General features: G+C 33.2%; 2 protein-coding genes, 3 long non-coding RNA genes and 1 pseudogene across 5 annotated transcripts in view; 2 read left to right on the top strand and 4 right to left on the bottom strand.

The window, feature by feature from the left end:
* The window catches only part of LOC145559221 (uncharacterized), a 100,174-nt gene that overhangs the window by 4,011 nt on the left and 74,680 nt on the right, over positions 1-21,483 (bottom strand). The gene's annotated exons all lie outside the window — the stretch shown is intronic.
* On the bottom strand, positions 2,300-5,340 carry LOC145559218 (protein CYSTEINE-RICH TRANSMEMBRANE MODULE 13-like). The gene is made up of 3 exons (XM_081620654.1): positions 5,167-5,340; positions 4,878-5,070; positions 2,300-2,571 (listed from the first exon to the last, which is right to left on the bottom strand). Exons 1-3 carry the CDS (start codon positions 5,216-5,218, stop codon positions 2,526-2,528), a joined length of 291 nt encoding a protein of 96 aa, XP_081476780.1. The 5' UTR covers positions 5,219-5,340; the 3' UTR covers positions 2,300-2,525.
* Positions 7,104-9,993, top strand: LOC145560525 (pentatricopeptide repeat-containing protein At1g74900, mitochondrial pseudogene; annotated as a pseudogene).
* Positions 10,206-11,087, bottom strand: LOC145559219 (uncharacterized). The gene is made up of 3 exons (XR_014092682.1): positions 10,957-11,087; positions 10,646-10,787; positions 10,206-10,470 (listed from the first exon to the last, which is right to left on the bottom strand). It is a non-coding gene; the product is annotated as an uncharacterized LOC145559219 (long non-coding RNA).
* On the bottom strand, positions 16,147-20,121 carry LOC145560523 (uncharacterized). Its single transcript, XR_014093159.1, has 3 exons — positions 20,018-20,121; positions 19,631-19,799; positions 16,147-16,451 (listed from the first exon to the last, which is right to left on the bottom strand). It is a non-coding gene; the product is annotated as an uncharacterized LOC145560523 (long non-coding RNA).
* LOC145560524 (uncharacterized) lies at positions 17,875-21,130 on the top strand. The gene is made up of 3 exons (XR_014093160.1): positions 17,875-17,948; positions 18,149-18,264; positions 21,007-21,130. It is a non-coding gene; the product is annotated as an uncharacterized LOC145560524 (long non-coding RNA).

Raw genomic sequence — 21,483 nt, 5'->3', positions numbered from 1 at the left:
TTACATTTGAATTGGACATGAATAAGGCCTTCGTTCTTCCTCACCACTCGAGGCACAAACCCACAAGAATACATGTATTTAGTATGCTCGAATCATATCAAAGGTAGCTACTTACGTTAGGAGTATCTCTCGTGAGGAGGGCATCTTAACATTTTTATCTAGCTACATCCACCGGTGCACAAGACATGCTTCCAATGTGATATGATCGAGACTTTGTAGCCAGTGAATGATGGAAGAATGAAAAATAATAAAATTAGGATTCTATCAGAGTCATTTGAGTTTAATAATTATCAATCCTCCACTTCTTCCTCTTAATTCCTTAAAACATCTTTCATTTAAATCTTGATATTCTATATGTTACTTTATTCATCTTCATGAATGGAAAGTTTACACGGTAATGGTACAAAGTTAGCACTAAAGCATTTAAAAATTACATGCAAAAACGACCCTCTACTACATTGTTGCAATCAAATTAACTAGATAGTCAAACAAGCCAAGTGAATATATATTAACCACGTGATTATCAAACACGTCATCAACAAACAATGCAAGTTCATTCAAAGGAATTAATCACAAACATAAGCATTTTAGGAGTTGATAAAAATGGTGCATGATGAAAAGGTATAAAACACTAGATACATAGAAAAATATATATATATATATATATATATATATATATATATATATATATATAATCATCTCATTCGTCTCCTAAGAAGCATTACACAAGAAGTAGCAGAGAAAATGAGATGAATAACAAAGGAAGTAGTTTGGTCGACCATTATAGAAAACCTCATTTCTTGGAGCCTCCAAAGTGTCGTAACAAACTCATACATCCCATCTATCACCCAAGACATACTATTATTCACTCCAACAACTTCTAAATAAAAGGGTGAAGGTTTATGATTTATCAAGTAGGAAGCTAAGTGTTGGAAATACAAATATTGAAATAACATAGACTAAATTAAACATTATGCGACGACCAATATATGCAAATGCAATAAGCCAAAGTTTGTCGTTTTGAGGAGAGAGATTATTAAAGACAGAAGTTTGCAATTTCTTTGATGTTTCTAGGATGGTTCCTTTACCTCATTGTGGGACTCACCCTTTTAACCTTTGGCTGAAATTTTCAGGGGTTTTATTTACAACAAGTTATATGGTTCTCTGTGTTATTAATTGTTACAGGTTATTAATGTTAAATTCAGGTTCTAAATGCCACATTGTTAAAAAGGTGTCAATTCATTTTTGTTAAACTTTTTGCATTTTTGGCACTTGAATGGTAGACTGCTTATAAAGTATATACTCTTAGTATATTATATTCCATCCTCAATTCATATTATTTTTTAATTGAATTAAGTCAATAAGTTACAAATTGGTAAATCGGCATCATCTGGGTTGTAACTTGCGAGTCAGTTGGCCCTATCGATTTTGAAGTGAATCATCATCTTAATTATAATTCTAAAGCATCATTAAAACCTGTGGAGCAAATATTGCTCAGATAATTATGCAAATTACGTTGTTAGGTTGACGAGGTTGGTAGGATCCACTGTGATCTCTCAAACAATCAAACCAACGACCTAGTTATACAATTACTCCCAATAATAAGATAGTACGGTGTAATATATATAAAGGAGTGTTTCATAAATAGCTTTTGGTTGAGATATATATATATCTCGTAAAAAAAGTTTGATAAATAACTTTTTAGTTAGAAGAATTATCAACTTTTTTTCCCTAAAAAGTCACTAAGCGAGTAGGTATTTGACAAACTCGTACGATTTAGAATTGGTAATTTAATGACAACAAGTCATTGCTCAAGTTTAATTTAACCGTTTGATATTGGTACGTAGTCTATATACTTATTTCATAGTAGACTGTTATTTGTGGTTGATGATGTTGCTGTAAATACTAATGATTAGACAGTGTGACCATCCAAATTCCAAACACAGCATGAAGACGTTAAGAATATGAAACCATATCTTGCTAGTGTTTGTTGCAATTCAAGTTCTAAAACCTGTACTTTAATCCTGTACTTTGGAAAGCTAGAACATGATTCCACACGGCTCACAGCCAACTCTTCTCTAGTATGATACGAAGTATATACAGAGTAAACGGTATTCTACTTGTGTCATAGGCTACTGTAAGGTTTCAGAAAGACAGGCATTTATATCACATCTGTACCACAAAATACCATCACCAAAGTCGTATAGGAAAAGCACAAGATTGGATGCACGGCAAAACAAATGAGCTCTGCTCTATAGTTTCAAAAGCTAAAAAGCTAAATTTCAGAAGACAAACAACAGAGAGAGCAAACTTAATCCAATTCAAAATATTCAAATTATTTACGAAAAAACAATTTAAGATCTGGGAGGGGGGGTTGGGGGAGGGGTTTGAGTCGATTAGCTACACATGATACGAAACAAACATCTTTTTTTTGTTTTTCCAATTTCACATGATTGTGTATCAAATAATCACGATAATCCTCAGCCCATCCGAATTGAATCTCTGGGGTATGATGTATCAATCAATCAAAAGCAGGCGTCCAACAGGCAGCAACAGCACAGAGCAGCCAAACTGCAAGCAAACAAGAATTTAGAGTAAGAACAGGTACAAATTCAGACAGTGAAAAGGGAAGGCAACTAGCAAAAATGTCATTTTCATTGCTTGCATTAGTTGCATATCTCCACAGCCGTAACAGAAAGGGATTATTATACTTATATTATACACATTCAACTGTCTTTCATCAATGATGCATGAAAGATGACATAATTGTACAAAGCAAAATTGCAAGTGCTGCAAAAGAAATAATTGATCAGATAAATACAATATCTTGCCTAGACAACTTGACTCCTTGGATAAGAATAATACTCACATCTTCTCGAAATGCTAAAGCAATCAAAGCATTCGCCTAAATTATCACATGGTACAACAACATATGAATAAGATTGACCAGTCCACCACCAGACCCAAAGAGGTTCGACGAGGTCAAACCATTTTATTAAAAAAATGATTATTAAGATCAAATTTGTGGATAACATTATTAAACTACAGAACGACTGTCGGAAATAAAACTGATCCGTACATTGTTAATCTTATTAATCAATCGGTTGATCCTAAACTCGTGACAAACACCCTAAAGACTAGACTAAAAAGAGGAATTTTATAACATTGGGATGACAGCTGGCAAGAGCAAGTAAGTGTGGGGTACATGAAGATATCACGTGCTAATTACGAACAGAAGCAATTCGGAAGAAGCAGACAATGCTCCAAATGAACACTGACCAAAAAAATTCCAAGACACAAGACTTTGAAGTTTGAACCTAGCCAGAAGAATATGGGTGAAGTTGAAATTTAGAGACAAAGGACAGTACGAGTAAAACACAACTTCATTCCAAACACAACCATATTAAAACGGTCGATTTTGAATCATTCCCAAATAATATGAGTAATGAAATCAGATACTCAAGGATTTAATTTTATGTAAATAAAATGTACAAAAAGACATAATTCGTTTATATCATATGAAGTGTGAAGAGAGTACTTGTAGTCACTAAAAGAGAAATATTAAGGCTATTAATACAGTTGGTCTAAATATCACTAATATCAATCATCCATTGATTTGAATAGGGAGAATAAAAAGGTGTTAAAAATAATAAGACCCCATTAAGATACAGAAGATATTATTAACACTGTTTGCTGGACATGAATCAGGACAAGAAACATATACTAAACCCAAATGCTTGGTTAAAACAGCTATACACCAATGATTAACTAAATCCATTCTCTTTCCAGCTATAACTACTTCGTATAACAGACAAGAAATCTTAAACATCTGTTGCTGGAAATGCATCAGAACAACAATGTATATTAGCCCAACTGCCCATTTTTGATTAATAACAAGAATTACAACCACCAGATACCAATTATTAGCAAATCCCATTCTAACTCCAGCTAATCAAAACAGACTTCCACCAAAGCTAAACAGCAAAAGAATAAACCTTTGTACTATTTAATGATTACTTGTGTTAAACTTTAGAGCACAATTATAAGAAGGCCAGTTGTAAAAAGACAGCGTTTTTTAAAGCATAACTAAGCACTGAATCCACATGACACGAAAAAAGACCCAGCATATTTTAAAAGCCTGTATAAGCACTGGATCCGTTTAACGATAACGAATAAATTCTAGATGAACGGGGAATGAGGTGAAGTAAAACATAATCATAATACAAATCCATCAAAACACGAAAACATTTACATGAAACAGAGATCTCAAAAGTGGTTACATCTTATATGACATGCTAGCAGTAGTCCATTACATAAGAATGCATTACACACGAATAACAAATTTCATCATCAGTGACACTCCGTTGAATCAATCTATACACAGGAGCATTGGCCGATTCAATTTATAGCAAAACTTGTAATTAATAAAATAAAAACCTTAGAATTTAGAAAATTGACACTGATATGTAGATTCACAATTTCAAAGCTGGTTAAGATAATACGAGTAGTAGTAAGGGTGAATGAAGGTGGTCCAAAAAAATGTGTATCGAAGAAAGCTGACAGTTCTGGCATTATAATACTAGGAGTATCTTGGACGTCAAAATATCTGAATATTTATGTCAACAAATAAACTCCCGAAAATACCCTCACGTTAATTCCAATTACAGCAAATATTGAATAATATACGAGTAATTAAAAAAAAAAAACTCAACAAACCAACCAAAATAAACGGAGACTCCAAGTCCAGTCCAACTCATTGAACCGCTCTCCATCAAATTTTTTAATTTTTTTTTAAAAAAAAATTTACAGGGATAAGAAAAACAGATCGATTGGATTCAGATCTAAAGATATTTTTTTAAAAAAAAAAAGGAAATTACCATCCTTCCATGAAACCAACACTCTGTTGTTGTTGTTGAGGAGGCGGCTGAGCGTACTGAGGGGCGTATTGTTGGGGAGGATATCCTTGTTGCGGGTATCCTCCGGGTGGAGGGTACCCTTGTTGTGGGTATCCTTGCGCTGGGTATCCTGGTGGTGGGTACGCGTCTTTCGGGTATCCTTCTGGTGGGTAACCTGTTTCAATTTTCCAGAAAATTCAAGATCAATCTCAATTATAATTTATTTTTCTTTTTTAAAAAAGAAAGAAAACAAAATCGGAGAAAAAGAAACCTTGAGGAGGAGGAACGCCAACGGGGGGTTGTTGTTGATTGTAGTAACTCATGGTTTTGGATGAGTGTAATGTGTTAATGAATGTCTGAGAGATGAGAGAAAAATTATGGGAATTTGATTAAAGGGCTTCTTCGAGAGGATGAAATAAGAGAAGGGGGTTTATTTATATGAGGACTGAGGAGAGAAAGAGGGGTTATTGAAATACAATTGGGTCATGTGATGCAATTACTTAACGGGTCTCACATGACATCCACTTACATACACTCCTTGTGTTGTTGGGTTTTGCAGCCTACGTTGTCAACGCGTTTATACCTTCTAGAGTTCTATTCTATACTTTGCTTCTATACCTTTTACCTTGGCTTTTTCTATCCTACTTGCATTTTCCTTTTCAGGCCTTTTTCTCAATTGCTATTTTGCTACCACTAAAATTCTTACTAATTATATTTGCCTAATTTAGTTTTTGCTTTCTTTATTATTAATTATTAATAAATATTTCAATATGCTTAGCCATTAAGATTTGTCGATTATATCTATGTATCATTAATAACTCAATAATTCTATATTTTTGTATCAACCTATTCTCTTTTACTTTATACTTGTCACTTGTGTGAGTTAGTGACGTTAGAAGTAAAACCACAATTATTCAGAACAAATTTGTTTGGACTCTTTCCTCCAAATTTAAATGGATCTTAATTCAAACATACACGTAGGAGTGCTAATCGAGTTGAGCAACTCGCAAGCAACTTGAACTTGATTCAGTTAAAACTCAGCTCGATTTGGCTCGACTTGAGATGTTAACGAGCACAAATTGAGCAAGCTCTAATTTGACTCGACAAGCCCTTGAGCAACTTGATGATAAATTATATTAAAATATATGATTTACAAACAAAGTTACCATGTATAAAATTTTTTGACACTTAAGAGTTAATTATATTATGAAAAAATAGTAAATTTTAAATAATAAATAAATAAAAAAAGAAAAACTATATAAAGTGAAAAGATAAAATGAATCTAATATATATATATATATATATATAAAGGGGAGTTTTTTCCCGAGTTTTTAGAGAGCCACGTAAGATTTAATTTTTTCAGCGTGCCACGTAGGATAATAAATTTTAATGGTAGCCAATTAAATATGAGATTATTAATTTCTTTTAGAATTAAATAATTTAACTGACACGTAAGCAAAATTGGTGAATGAGATAATCCAGTTTAAATTAATCAATTACATTATACTAAAGGCGAATCTGGTATGGCACTTGTCAGGTTTTGATTAAAAAAATTCCCGCCACTTTTACTTTCCTTTTTTTAACAAATATTTATGAACATTATTTTATAATATCCTATAATATTTAACTTCCAATTTGACAACTATATATAAATTATATTCTACATGCATTCAATGAAAATATTTTGACATATAATATTTTATAATAGGTATTTTATGGAAAAGAAAATCAAGTATTTGTTTCAATTAAAAATATTGATTTTTATTTTTAATTAATTATTGTTAAATTAACATTATAATTTATAAATATGCTAAGTAAAAACCGTGCATTGCACGGGACTTAAACTAGTTAAATATAAAATATTATCTTTTAATATCAGGAATTTTATCTAAACATTTAACAATTTTTATCAATTTGGGATTAAGGCTTTGATTGATTGATTGATTTAACAATTTTTATCACATAAATATATATGTAAAAATATTATTTTAAAAAATTCAAACAAACCGTGCATCGCACGGGCTTCATCTAGTAAAGATATATTGTATAACTTTAAAAATATCAAAACTTTAATGAGCCGATCATGAGCTACTCAATTCAAAACTTTAACGATCACTAATCGAGTAAATTTTATCAACTCAAACTTTGACGAGCACAAGTTGAGAAAAGTTTTCGAGTCAAGTCGAATATCTCTAAGCTCGTGATCAACTCGTTCGAGCAACCCTACGACCCTACATAGTACATATGGCCGTCACAAATACCCGTTATTTTTCCAACCCAGTCTCACCTACTCGAAAATGACATGACCGACCCGTTCCGTCTCAACCCAAGTTACCACCAACTCACACAAACATGATATCGGCTCAACTGCAAACAAAACCAATGCAACTCCATAAACTCCCACTCCTCAGACCCTTCTCCACCACCACCACCACCAACTCCGCCATAACTCCACCGTCAAATTCTCTCTCCTCCGCCGCAACCGCCATAGCCAATCTCGTCCTCACCACAGAAGACCCCAAAACTCTCTCAAAAACCCTCTTATCATCTCCAGATTTCACTTTCTCCGAACCCCTTGTCAATCAAACCCTTAAACTCCTCTGGAATCATGGCCCCAAAGCCCTCCAATTCTTCACCATTCTCGACAATCACCTCGATTACGCCCACTCTCTCTCCTCCTTCCACCACGCCATTGACATTTCTGCTCGTTTACGCGACATCACAACTCTCTGGACACTCGTATCCCGCCTTCGTTCTCGCCGATTGGGTCCCACGCCATTAACCTTCGCCATTATTATCGAAAGGTATGTTCTCTCTGGGAAACCTGATAAAGCTATTGATATTTTCTTGTCAATGCATAAACATGGCTGTTCACAAGATTTGAATTCGTTTAATACTTTGTTGGATATACTTTGTAAATCGAAAAGGGTTGAAAAAGCGCATAATTTGTTTAAGCTGTTTAAGGGTAGATTTGGGGTTGATGTTGTTAGTTATAATATAATTGCAAATGGGTGGTGTTTGATTAAAAGGATTCCTAGAGCTTTGGAGGTGTTGAAGGAGATGGTGGAGAGGGGTTTGAATCCTACATTGACTACCTATAACATAATCTTGAAAGGGTATTTTCGAACCGGGCAAACGAAAGAGGCGTGGGAGTTTTTCAAAGAGATGAAGAAGAGAGATCGTGAGATTGATGTGGTTACTTACACTACTTTAATTCATGGGTTTGGGGTTTTAGGGGAGGTTTCCAAAGCTAGGAGGTTGTTTGATGAGATGGTGGGAGAAGGGGTTCTTCCGAATGTTGCCACTTATAATGCTATGATCCAGGTATTGTGTAAGAAGGATAGTGTTGAGAATGCCATTGTTTTGTTTGAGGAGATGGGGAGGAAGGGGTATGTAGCTAATCCAGTGACTTATAATTTGTTGATTAGAGGGTTGTGTCACGCGGGGCAGATGGATAGGGCGATGGAGTTTGTTGAGTTGATGAAGAATGATGGATGTCATCCAAATGTTCAGACTTGTAATTTGCTTATTAGGTACTATTGTGATGCTGGGGATATTGAGCAAGGTTTGGATGTATTTGATTTGATGGGTTCTTGGAGGTGCTTGCCAAATAAAGATACTTACAATATCTTGATAGGTTCCACTTTTGTGAGGAAGAAATCAGAGGATTTGGTTGTTGCAGGTAGGCTGTTGATTGAGATGGTGGAAAGAGGGTTTCTTCCTACAAAGTTTATCTACAATCGTGTTCTGAATGGGCTTTTGGTGACAGGAAACCAAGCTTTTGCTAGGGAGATTCTGCAATTGCAGAGTAAACGTGGATCCCTTCCTCGGCACTTTAAATTATGAAAGCATATTGGATGAATTTGTAGATTGCAGATTGCTGAAGTCCATACTGTCTCAGAGGGATCTTCAACCAAGGTTGGGGTAAAAAGTTTTGATGGGTTGAACTGGATGGTGTGGTGAGTTGGTTGTTTGGCCAAAGATATTGGTATGTGGATGGATGATGACAGAACTCCAGAACAAAAGCTTTTGTTTTTTCTGATCATAGCTTTCAGGCATCTCAATTTCGGGGGCTTTTTTGATACATTAAGAGTTGCTCAAGGAAATGATTGAACTATTCCTTAGTCCTATAATTTCTGTTCCATCATGCTAACTGGGACTTAGGTAGTTAGGTTATTTCAACTCGAGATATTATGTATGTGGGAGCGACAGATCCTGCTTCATTTAAGGTTGAATTCCATTGGTGTCATAATGGCTGTCTACTGTTTCGAACTCTTGAAGCTTTGAGGGGACAGAAAACTGAACAATATTGAATCACTCAGCACTGTGTGCTCTTGTTCCTGGGGGATTTTAATATTTACTACTTTGATTACATATACTTAATTACAAAGTATCACTGATATGGCACAATAATAGTTTGTTTGGTGCTAATGAGACCATCCTTTTGGATACTGGTTCCCCTGCTTGAGAGCACGTACTGAAGAAAATTGGAATGCCTTATCTGAGGTGTCATCTGGCAGAATAGGGATAGCACTTAGCACCTGGTGATCTCAGGAAACATGACATTTATGTTAAGTGGCAATCCCCTACTGAGGAGCTCCCGGTCCAGCAGAAGAGAGAGGGGGGGGGGGGTATCCTTCATGACACTTCAGGGCAATTCATTAGAAGTTTTGCAGCAAACTTTGGTGTGTGCAATGCTTACAGAGCTGAGTTCCTATCTCTGGAATTGGGACTCAAAATGGCTGCTGAGTTGGGAATTACAATGCTGATGGTTCAAATGGACAATAAGGCCTGTATTGAAGCTATTCAGAATGCAGATCTCCATGGAGGGGAGTGTGTTCATATTTTAAATTCTTGTCGTCATTTGATTAGTTAGGAGTAATCTTTGAAGACGGGGTGTTTGCTCAAATGTTGCTTAGATGAGTCAGATCAGTATATATATAGGCATATAGCACATTAGCCCCTTTTTGATCCCTCTATGTATATGCTGGTTTCTAGAGGTACAAATTGGTTTATGGTGTTTTCTAAGTTGGCTTCAGAGTAAATTGTAGGATTCATAAGGTTCAGGAACACGATAATCTTTTATTCTTTTATTATATTGATCTGGTTCAAGTGAGAAATTGTGTACTTGTTTCCTGCTGAAAGTTTCTTCTGCATCTTTGTTATATACAAGTACTAGGTATATTGCTTGTAAGTAAACTTCTTTTGTTGTAGGATACCTTGAAATATAATTAGGATCTATTAAGGGTTTATACTCTAGCAAAGTTATTAATTGCAAAAATTGATACTCATACTCTTGCTGCATCAACATGAATAATCGATAATAGATCAAGATATATAGGTCAAAAGCAGTAATCATGCTCACATAGGAAAAAAAAAAATGACAACACATCAAAATCAAATAGAGTAATTAAATTCCAAGTGAAAGATCTAAAGAATTCACTACAAAATAAACTAGATCTTCTGTCTTTTTGTTATGGGCCGAGATTCAAAAGCAATATAAATAATCCAGCATGCTTGTTAAAAACAATCGAAGCAAGCATCCAAAATGCAACAGCAGCAGAGAGCAGCCAAACTGCGGATAATAATTAAAAAAAAAGTGAGTAACAAAAATTCGCGAAAAAATAAACATATTCTATGATTTATGTATGAGAAAAGAATTAATATGTGATAAGAAATTGAAACATAATCTAATGCGAATTGAAGTACATAAAAGAGAGAGGAAGATGGGAGTAGAGTTGGTTACGTACCATCCTTCCAAGCAACCAACTTGCTTCTTCTGCTCTTGTGGAGGAGGTGGTGGCGGGGCAGCATATTGCGGAGGAGGGTAACCGCCCCTTGGAGGTGGTGGGTACCCTTGTGGCGGGTAACCTTGATTTGGAGGAGGGTAACCTTAACCAATCCAATAAATAATTAGTAAGTGTCAGAAGTAATAAATAACGTAATAAAGCCAATAATATATATAATCAAGAATATAAATTATGTTAATACTCTGATCCATAACATAAATGAATGAATGAAAGAATGGAAGATGATGAATACACAAAATAAGATATGTAACCTTGAGGAGGAGGATAACTCATTTTCTTTGATTCTGCCTCACTACTCCGCTCTTATTCTTCTTGTTTTTGTGATTGTACTAACTGTTAAGATAGACAGCCAACGAGGTCTTTGTATTTAACGAGAATACGAGGTACGTACTACCACGTTTTCTATGCCGTTTTTTTTAAAAAAAAATATTTGAAGAAACGTTTTTACGCGGTTAGTCTTCCTATGATTTGGACTCTTTCGACAAACGACATGCTGTTGTACTTGTACAATTCGAGTATATTCGATCAATTGTTTTAAAGTTGTCTTTTGCTTTCTTTTTCTCTACGGAATAACAATGCTAGTCTTGCATGCTCGGTAAAATAGTTTTTCCATATCTTAAAATTGCAACAATTTGTATTTTAAGTATTAATGTACCATCATGCATGTTTATATGAAAATCAATGTTATACTACTGTTAACACATTTAAAGTAACAAAATACTGCCTGCTGCAATGTTACTCGTATCTAAATATGTACTCGTAGTTACTCCGTGGTAGTAAATAAAGTGAACTCTCCATTTTATTTTGTTGTAAACTTGTGATTATGTTACCCTTCTTTGTAGTCACCTTCAAAATGTGTATAATGTCATTCCCTAGCTTATGATACTTAGAGGATAAGGAAGCTTAAGTTTTGGGATCAAATCAGTTGAACCTACCCTACCAAATCTCAACACAAGTATGTGAATGTCATCTTTTTATTTAATTCAATACAACAACTAACTGGATTATGTTTGAATTAGTCCAACTAATAATAAGTATAGAGTCGTGGATAATAAGTTACCAATAGATACAAATTAACACGTAAGATTATTTAGCTTTATATTTCATACAAAACAATATGATGTATAGAGACAAATAGACAATAGAAGAGTTTGTCTTTTTACTACTTCTAATTTAAACTCCGTATTGTCCTTTTTTTGTTTGCAGTTGTTTCCTTTTTACTTTTTATGTAATGTGTATTCTAAGATTTATTTGTTGATAATACTATGTTAAGTTAATAATGTTGGTTAATATGTAAGACAAAATACTTATATGTGTTAGTCTGAATTAACTTACTAGTAGATTTAAAATTAAAGCAGGATGGAAAACATTATTGAATTCATTAATTAGCTTAGTAAAGCTATACTATGTACTATTCAATTGAATAAGTTGTCGATTGCAAAACACACAGTACAATAATCAACAAAAGCTGAGTAACATTTAGCAGCTAGCTCTTTGGATAATCATAGTTTGGTACTCAATCAAAGAGTTAGAAATAAGATTGAACAAACGCAAAGCAATAAGGCTAGACTAAATTAAACCAACTAAACAATTGTAAATTTGTAATTGAAAGATGAAGGTTATTTTAATTAATTTGTTATAGATAATTTACAATATAGCCTAGATCGATATATATTTTTTCATGGTTAAGAGGATTCTTTAGCATGTAAATAATAACAATATTAAGCTTCCGGAGACACAAGTATGGTCTCAAAAATCACAGCATTCTTCCAAAACGCAGCAACAGCAAAGAGCAGCCAAACTGCATATAAAAAAAAGTTAATATAGTAGTAATGTAGTATAATATAATAATATCTGAAGGGATACTATAGTTTGACATCTGTCTGCCATATTCAAGGTCAAACTAACGTTAAAAAAAAAAGGGGTCAAACTAACGGAGTAAACTAGTAACGTTTACATCATTCCATGTTAAGTTATAAAGGAATAACATGTACCGTCTACTTAGCTTGTGATAATATAAATTTAATTTTACGTACCATGCTTCCAAGCAACCAACTTGCTTGTTTTGGTCTTGTTGAGGAGGCGGTGGTGCGACATACTGAGGACCATATTGTGGAGGAGGCGGGTATCCTCCTTGTGGAGGTGCTGGATACCCTTGCGCCGGTGGCGGGTAACCTTAACATCCAAGGAAATACAAATCATCATATTAAAATTATTAACACCTTTAGTCTTATATACGTGCATTATACAATAAAAAAAATATACGGAGTAGTAATTAAATAATAAATGATAGATTTCATATATTTCTAAAATAGTTTAATAATTACCTTGAGGAGGAGGGTAGTTACTCATTTTTTGTCAGCTGTGTAAAATAATATAAATGGAGGACGAAGATTGTGATGTATTTAACTAATTACGAGTTACGACCACGGTTTCTACGCGGATATCATACTTCTTCATACATAATGGACTTCATTCTATCTCTTGCTTTTTAGTTTTTCACTTTTTATTATACTGTGTATTTTATATTTTTTAAAGTTGATTGCTACCTACAATTTATAATGGTCTTTTCCAACACTTTAATTTGATATCAATGGAGATATCAAGACATACCCATTAACAATTGTAACAGAAGATATCAATTGAGATATCAAGATATACCCATTAACAATTATAATACAGAAGATATCAATTGAGATATCAAGACATACCCATTTACAATTATAACACAGAAGATATCAATAGATCGAGATATCAAGACATACCCATTAATGATTATAACAGAAGATATCAAGATATACCGGACCATTATTAACATAAAACTTGATGTTATGTAGATATTTTTTTTTTTTAAAAAAAAAAAACATTAAACTTGATGTCATTTACAACATAGCTATATGGTCCTTACAAAATAACGGTATATTTTTTACAAAACAGTTATATGTTATTTTTGCTTTTTTTGTCTGTAACAAGCATGGTACAATCGCATATACCTTAAAATTTTCATTAATTTGTGCTGAGTATGTTATATTCGTGTCTGACAGTAAGGCGTAATTGACCTTTGTTTTGACTTTTACATTTAATTTGTCAATGCATTATATTGGCCATTAATCTTGTATTTATAATATATTTATCAAAAATTGTTTTAGTATCACAAAAGAATGTAAAAATGATAGATTTCTATTGGCCTATCTATTATGGGGTTGACACCCCTGAATGTAATTTCATAGATTCATTCCAATTGAAAAATGTACACATTTAAGAGTACACGTACACAATATTGGAGATATGAAATGCTGTTGCTTAATATCAGCACTGGTATGGAGGAAGATGATATCAATTGATATCATCTCCAATATAAATACGTGGATATACCTATATATATATAAATCCTACGGTACGGTTCACACATGGTATGGTTGTATCTATGGCAACATTATTATAATGTTAAGCCTTTCAAAGTCATCATCAGTATGCTAGCTAGCTGATAACTATCGAGTGAACCATGCATTCATCTAGAAGACGTACATCAACAACGAATTGAACTGCAGCCAATGCAAGCTGCATATGAAAACATTCAAGTCAATTACGTTGACAAAATATAATGGATGATGCGGTGATATGTTATATGTATATGGCAAGTACTAATAATACAGAAAAAAAATCTTTATATTTAATACCATTTCAAAGAAAATACTTATGTGATTAACTTGCAATACAATTTTATGTCTTTGTATATAATTATACAATTACCTGTTGAGCACCTATCTAGGGTAAGCCGGTAAGATGTATGTCATACATGTATCATTCACAGTACACCCTCATACAAAATATTAATATCGTAGTCATGCATCATTGCAATCCAAATGGTTACTATTTGTGATGCATACATGATATATACATCCATCCAACCATTTTTGTTATGAGGATGCCCCAGTTTCTCATTGTGAGAAACAAATTCTCACATGCCATTTTTCGTAAATAAATCAACAACTTTATTCAATTGTGGAGCCCACAATAATGAAAAAGTTGTTGATTTATTCACGAAAATGCCCCCATGAGAAACAAATTTCGTTTCTCACCAGGGATTTTCCCTTTTTGTTTGTTATACTGCATGTAATTAATTAATACTATTATAGTTCAGTAAATATATCCAATATTACTAGTATATTATGTGATAATGGATATAATTAATTAATACATATATTCAATTGAATATAATCATTCATATATTTCAAAATTAATAAATGCATGCTTATAAGCCTAGGTTAAAAATTTTGCAGTTGAAAAATGATGAACCAATTACCTGATGATGATTACTATAGGGAGCTGAGTATTAACAACTTCCTGCACAACGGTAGCACCACGACCAGCAGTAGCGCCATCTTTTGATAAATCCACGACTACTAATATGATTATTGAGCTGCTGAGGAGGAGGTGGCTGCACATACGTGAGTTGAGGGGTATATGGTGGAGTCGGGTACACATAACCTGGTGGGTATACACCATATCCTTGTCCTAGGTACCCTTGTTGCGGTGGGTATCCTAGCCCCGGATACCCTTGTTGTAGTGTCAGTGTCCCTGCCGCTGGGTATACTTGCCCCGCCGGATACCCTTGTTGCGCCGTGTAGCCTCCGTACCCTTGTATCGCAGGATATCCGCCTTGTTGTGGCGGATATACTGTCGTGCTTTCTGCCAAGTAAACACAATTAAAATTAATTAAAAGGCTTAAATTAATGAGCTTAAAGATGAAAAAAAAGCTTAGAAAGTGATCAGATCAATAATGCAAAAACAACAAAATATGCATGCACGAGATTAAAAAAAGAGGTGCGTGATGAGTAGTAAATTGACAAGAAAAAAGAGGAGGGTTGACCTACATACCTTCTTGAGGAGGAGGGTGTTCATGATGAAAACTCATTTTTACTTTGCCCCTTTTTTTGACCTTTCTTGTTGGAGAGCAATTAAGAAGATCCAAGACAATTAATTTAAGTGCTTCATCTGATTAATTAAGTAGGGAGAGGGGTTTTCATTATTGTTAATTAAATTAATTAACGACGACCCAAACCTTGACTATATCTTTGTTAGAATTGAACACGGTCAAACACGCTTGCTTCTACGGTTTGTTCTACCCTTGTACTTTAATTTATTTTGTCATCACAATATTACGTACATACTCTCATCAACTACTAGTATTTTCCCTCTTAATTGTTATTGAAACCGATTATAATAAGTTAGTCACCATTCTGACCAAGGGATAAGTTTTAATTAATTATATAACGTAATTAGGGCTTCCAATTTATGTTATTTTTAATTACAACTTTTTAATTAATTCTGACCAAGGGATAAGTTTTAATTAATTCTACTTGGTTAAATGTAATACTTGTATGATTTGTCAATTGCTCACAAAAGATGACAACCATGAATTAAAAATAAAAAAAAAGTAAGAAAACAAGCAAATTGACAAATTGATTGATTGCACAATGTCGCAACTAAATGAGAGTAGAAATTTCCAAGTCAAATATCCAATATACATAAGATATAGATAAAATATTACATTAATTTGGAGGACGATTGTTAAGTCTACATAACTATACGTAATATGTAAATTGTGCATAAGTATATAATTCGCAAGCTCGTAAATATATCCCCAATTGTAGAATCACAACGATGTTGAGTCAATCAAAGTCATCAAGTTTGGTATTAAAAGCACGCATCCATAAGGCAGCAACAACAAAGAACAGCCAAACTACAAATTAAGAAAACAAATTAGAGTTAGTGATAAATATCTACAATTGCTAATTTAAAAAATATATATATACATGTTCCTTTCGTGTTTTTTTTTTTAATGTCACACTTTGACAGACAATTAACATTAATAAAGAAAAATAAGTAAATAAACACATTTAAATTTTAAAAATATAATTGTCCAATACAATTCATAAAAATTACTCATACCTAAAACTTTTTTTAAGATGGGAAAATCACAAATTTAGAATGAGATTTTACTACAATAGACTTAAAGGGCGTTTGGTTAGTATATTTTTTTCGATTGGAAACGAATTCGATTAAACCGATATCGTTACCGTGTGTTTGGTTTATTTGAAGGCATGTTAACAATTACCAATACTTAAGAGTAATAGTTAGTCCTAATTTGTTACCTCACGCCCCCTTATAGACTACACACTACTACACTAGGATGTTTGTGAATTACAGGGGTGTTTGTTTAGAGGGATAAAAGAGGGGGAATAGGATAAAAGAGGAGGGATTTAAAAAGTCTTTTGTTTGTTTAGAGGGATGGGGATTATGAGGGGGGGGGGGGTTAGGATGAGAATAAGAAAGGGAGTTATCCCTCCAAATTAATAACTAAGGGTCTATTCTCATACGTTGAAATTCAGTTCAGTTCAATTCAGTTCAGCTCAGCTCAGTTCAATTCAGTTTAGTTCAGCTCCTAATTTCCTTCTCTTATAAAATATTCATTTCAGTTCAGTTCAGTTCAGCTCATTTCAGTTCAGTTCAGCTGAGTTCAGTTAATGAGAACAAACCCTAAGAGGGGGTGGTATAAGGGATGGGGATTAAATTTAAGGAGTAAAAGACATTTCTACCCTTAATGAAAGAAAAGGAAAAAAGAGAGTGAACAAAGGATAGTAAGGGTAATTGTGTATTTTTATTAGTTAGGCCCCGTTCTATTCACCTTAATTTTGCTGAACTGAAATTATTTTTACTGAACTGAAATTAATTTTGCTAAACTTAAATTATTTTTACTGAACTTAAATTAATGTTACTGAACTGAAATTATTTTTGTTGAACTGAAATTATTTTTACTGATTTTCTATTATAATTCTTCTTTAAGAAAACTGAATTTTACTGAAATGAACTTATTTTTACTGAACTGAAATTAATTTTATTGAACTGAACTTATTTTTACTGAACTGAAATTATTTTTACTTAATATTATTTTTTTAAAGTGAAGAGAACAGAGTCTTATTCTAATTTAATCCCAACCCAATCCAAACAATGGAATACACTATTTTATCCTTATCCCATATATTAATTCTACCTTCTTATCTTACCTTTTTATCCCACTTAATCCATTCTTTCTTACCAAACGCCCCGTACGAGTACATCTAAAATGACTCGGTAGCTGACTAGTCCGTAATTGCAAAGTCGATCAAGTATTGTTTTTATTTTTCCTTGGTAAATCCTAAACATCCTTGACGACATTTTTCTCCATCGTCTTCCTAGTGTAAGTCTGTAAGCCAGTTCTTCCTTTTTTTTTTTTTTTTTTTAATTTTAATTTCTTCCTCCAAATTCACATGCAAACTAATTTATTAGGTATGGAGTTGAGGAATTTCATTGTCTAATTATTTAATTTTTAGGGTTTAACGAAATGGGTATATCTTCCCAATTCTTGGGGCTTAATCGCTTTTTGATTCTGCTGTACAGGTTTATTTAGCGGTTTGACCGGGCAAAGCATGGTCAAACAGCTGATAAATGGCCCCAATCCGCTCAAGTTTCCCCAAAACTCTATTCACCAGAGTCCAGAGCCCATGGTCCATAAGGTAAATTGTTGCTTGAATTCCATTACTTGAATTCCATATTACTTTAAATATAGAAAGTCCATACTTTGAAAATATATATTTTATATTATGAAGATGATCACATGTTATACTATCTTTGTTTATGATCAATTGCAATAAGAAACTTCACATGATGAGGATCAAGGTGAAACAAAGATTATACAGTTAAAAAATAATGCAAATGGGTCTGTACATTTCATCTACACTAGTATATTAACAAAATTTGTAAATCAAGTGACTTTTTTTGTAAATAAATAGATAACTTTTTATTAAATGTGGTCTTCAATTGTTAATTTATTACGTATTTTTGTTAATTAACTTTAAATTGAATTTAGTTATTCTTAGTAGACTTTGGGATTTATTTGGAAAATGTTTTTGAGCTTTTTTTTTTTCCTCTAACTCTATAATTTTACAAATTCTTAAATGGACCTGGTTCACACTAATTTATTGTGGACCACTAACATTAGAGAAAGTATGGTTGTTTTATTAATAAAAAAAAGGGTCACTATAATTAAAAAAAAAAGTCACTATATTGAAATAAAAATCATTTTGGTAATATATAGGCCTAAGTGGTTATTTTTGTAATGAAATATTCTATATACTGATCAATATGAATAATAAAGGCCACTATGTTAAAATTAGGGTAATAGCGTCGTATTTCAAGCTCACAATATTATTAAACGTGAGTAGTTTTAATAAAGGTTACTAGGTTAAAAATAAGGTTACTATGTTAAAAATAATTGTCACTATGTTCAATATAAAGTCAGTTGCGTGTGTATAGACCTCGGGTCCACAATAATATTATTGTGGACCAGGTCCACGCAAGTCTTTTTGCTATAATTTGGCCATAAAAATTTAAATTTGTGACCTTACTTTTCATTGGCTATAATTATTTACTTTTTTTGATAAGTAGATGATTGTTTCCCATTGGCTATGAAGCCAATTTTAAGTCCAAATGATATTTTTGATAGAAACAACTTATACTTTTTGGCTATTTCCTTTTTATTTTTATTTTTTTATAAACTATATTATTATTTTAATTATCTTTTTATCATATCAACAAACTAGCCAATATGAGATTTTATTATACATCACCAATATGTAACCAGGTGATCAAACAAGTAAAGTTAATGAAGTAAATATATGATATGCATCTATGAAATTAAATCATAGACAATTTTTGGATGTATAAATGAAGTAATGTTATTACAGTTTACTTATGCAAGTAGGGAGTTATTCTATTTATAAATGGAGTTTGGAGTATAATAGAAATAAAGAAAGGAGAACTACGATTTTGTTTTCATATGCAGAGTATTAAGATAGAGGGATAAAGAGAGGAGTACTATACCATCCTTTCATGAAACCACCACCGCCACCACTCTGACTCTGCTGCTGAGGAGGAGGCTGAACATACTGAGGTTGAGGATACTGTGGTGGAGGGTACCCTTGTGGTGGTGGTGGGTATCCTCCATATCCTTGACCTGGATACCCTTGTTGTTGGTATCCTCCCTTGTCTCCTAACCAAATTCAACACAGTAAATACCAAAACAAACCACGGCCTCTGTCTAAATGTAATTGTTGCGTAGATGTTCAAATTATTACATGTCAATTACTTTTAAATGGAGGATAGTAATTTGTATGAATTTATTACACTATACAACTACAATATTATGATGATGAATGATCAAATGAGATAAAGTGCGTTATTTACATAAAAGAAAGAGCTAGGTATAACCTTGTGGAGGAGGATAATAACTCATTTTTCCTTCTTCTGGGATTCGGGAGAAATGCACGAACTGAAATACAAAACTGTCAAACGAATGAAGGGGAGGAGGAATCGCGAATATATTTATTGTTAATTAGTTTGATGACCCAATCACCAAACCAAACCTTGACTTTATTATCTATGCTACGCGGTTATACTCTTCCACTAAAATCTTGTCCTCCTAATTAATATCAATATATATATTTTTTCTATATCTTGTTTCTGAAGCTAAGGTCTTACTGAACATACATATAAATCATTGTGAGGAATATGTCTATAAGCTATACTCATATATTATGAAAGTCTCAATTAAATAGATAAGTTTTGAGTAACAGTCTGTAAGATGCCTCTTGAAAACGATACTCGTATGAGTTTCACAATGATTTAAGAATTATTTACAAAATTGCAAAACATGGTTACCACTTACCAGCTATAACCTGAATGGCTGAATCCTTCAACTGCCTCACAAATTCCTACGTACTTCTTTAATTAAGGTATTGATGATGATGGGCTACTAGTTAATTTTTAAATCATTCTCACCTAATGCATCCTCATATTCAATTCTGCAGTCAACATTGTTTGATAGGTTTGTCTCACAGCCGCCCAAGGTTTAATTAATTTCTTTTTACAGAGTAGATTTTGTAGACCACATTATGTATGTAAAGAACCTTAATATACATGTTGTAAGTTTCAGAATTACTCTTTACTAGTTTAAACTGCTAAACATATTTATAATACAACATTATATTTTGCTCGAATAAGAAAGTTGGAACAGAAGGAGTCTTACGAGAGATCAGACATTATGGATGTCGCATCACTTCTGACACTAGTGCAAGCTTTACTCCAACTTTTAGATTCTTCATCTGCAAACAAAATTGCGTCTGTTTGGAGTTTCAAATCCCAGCTTGCAAAGATGAAGGACACTATGACTGCCATAACTGCTATTCTCCTTGATGCAGAAGAGCGAGAGAGACAACAGGATCAAAGAAGAAGCAATGTGGAACATGATCGGCTGGAAAAACTTAGGGACACTGTATAAGAAGCTGATGACCTGTTTGACGAGGTTGCCACTTTAGCTCGACGCAAAGAACTTATCTCAGGCAATCAAATTGCCAAAGAGGTACGCCTTTTCTTTTCTCATTCCAACCATTTAGCTTTTTGTTACAAAACATCTTGCAAGGTGAAGAAGATAAGGGAGAGTTTGGATGAAATTGCCAAAGATCATCATGACTTTGGTTCTTCTTCCTTATCACTAGTTACTTCCCCGGTGGGAAGAATGATGGTTAAGAGAAGGGAGGACATTCACTCATTTGTAAATGAGGATCTTATAGGGAGGGATGAGGAATATAAGTCAATCATAGATATGTTAATGGATTCTAGTTTACATGATAATCTTTTTACTGTCACGATAGTTGGGGTTGATGGTTTAGGGAAGA

The sequence above is a fragment of the Chenopodium album genome, chromosome 9, assembly GCF_948465745.1.
Source record: "Chenopodium album chromosome 9, dcCheAlbu1.1, whole genome shotgun sequence".
In the NCBI taxonomy this organism is placed as follows: domain Eukaryota; kingdom Viridiplantae; phylum Streptophyta; class Magnoliopsida; order Caryophyllales; family Amaranthaceae; genus Chenopodium; species Chenopodium album.
The sequence above is the reverse complement of the archived record's forward strand: the minus strand, read 5'-3'. Positions and strand labels throughout refer to the sequence as shown.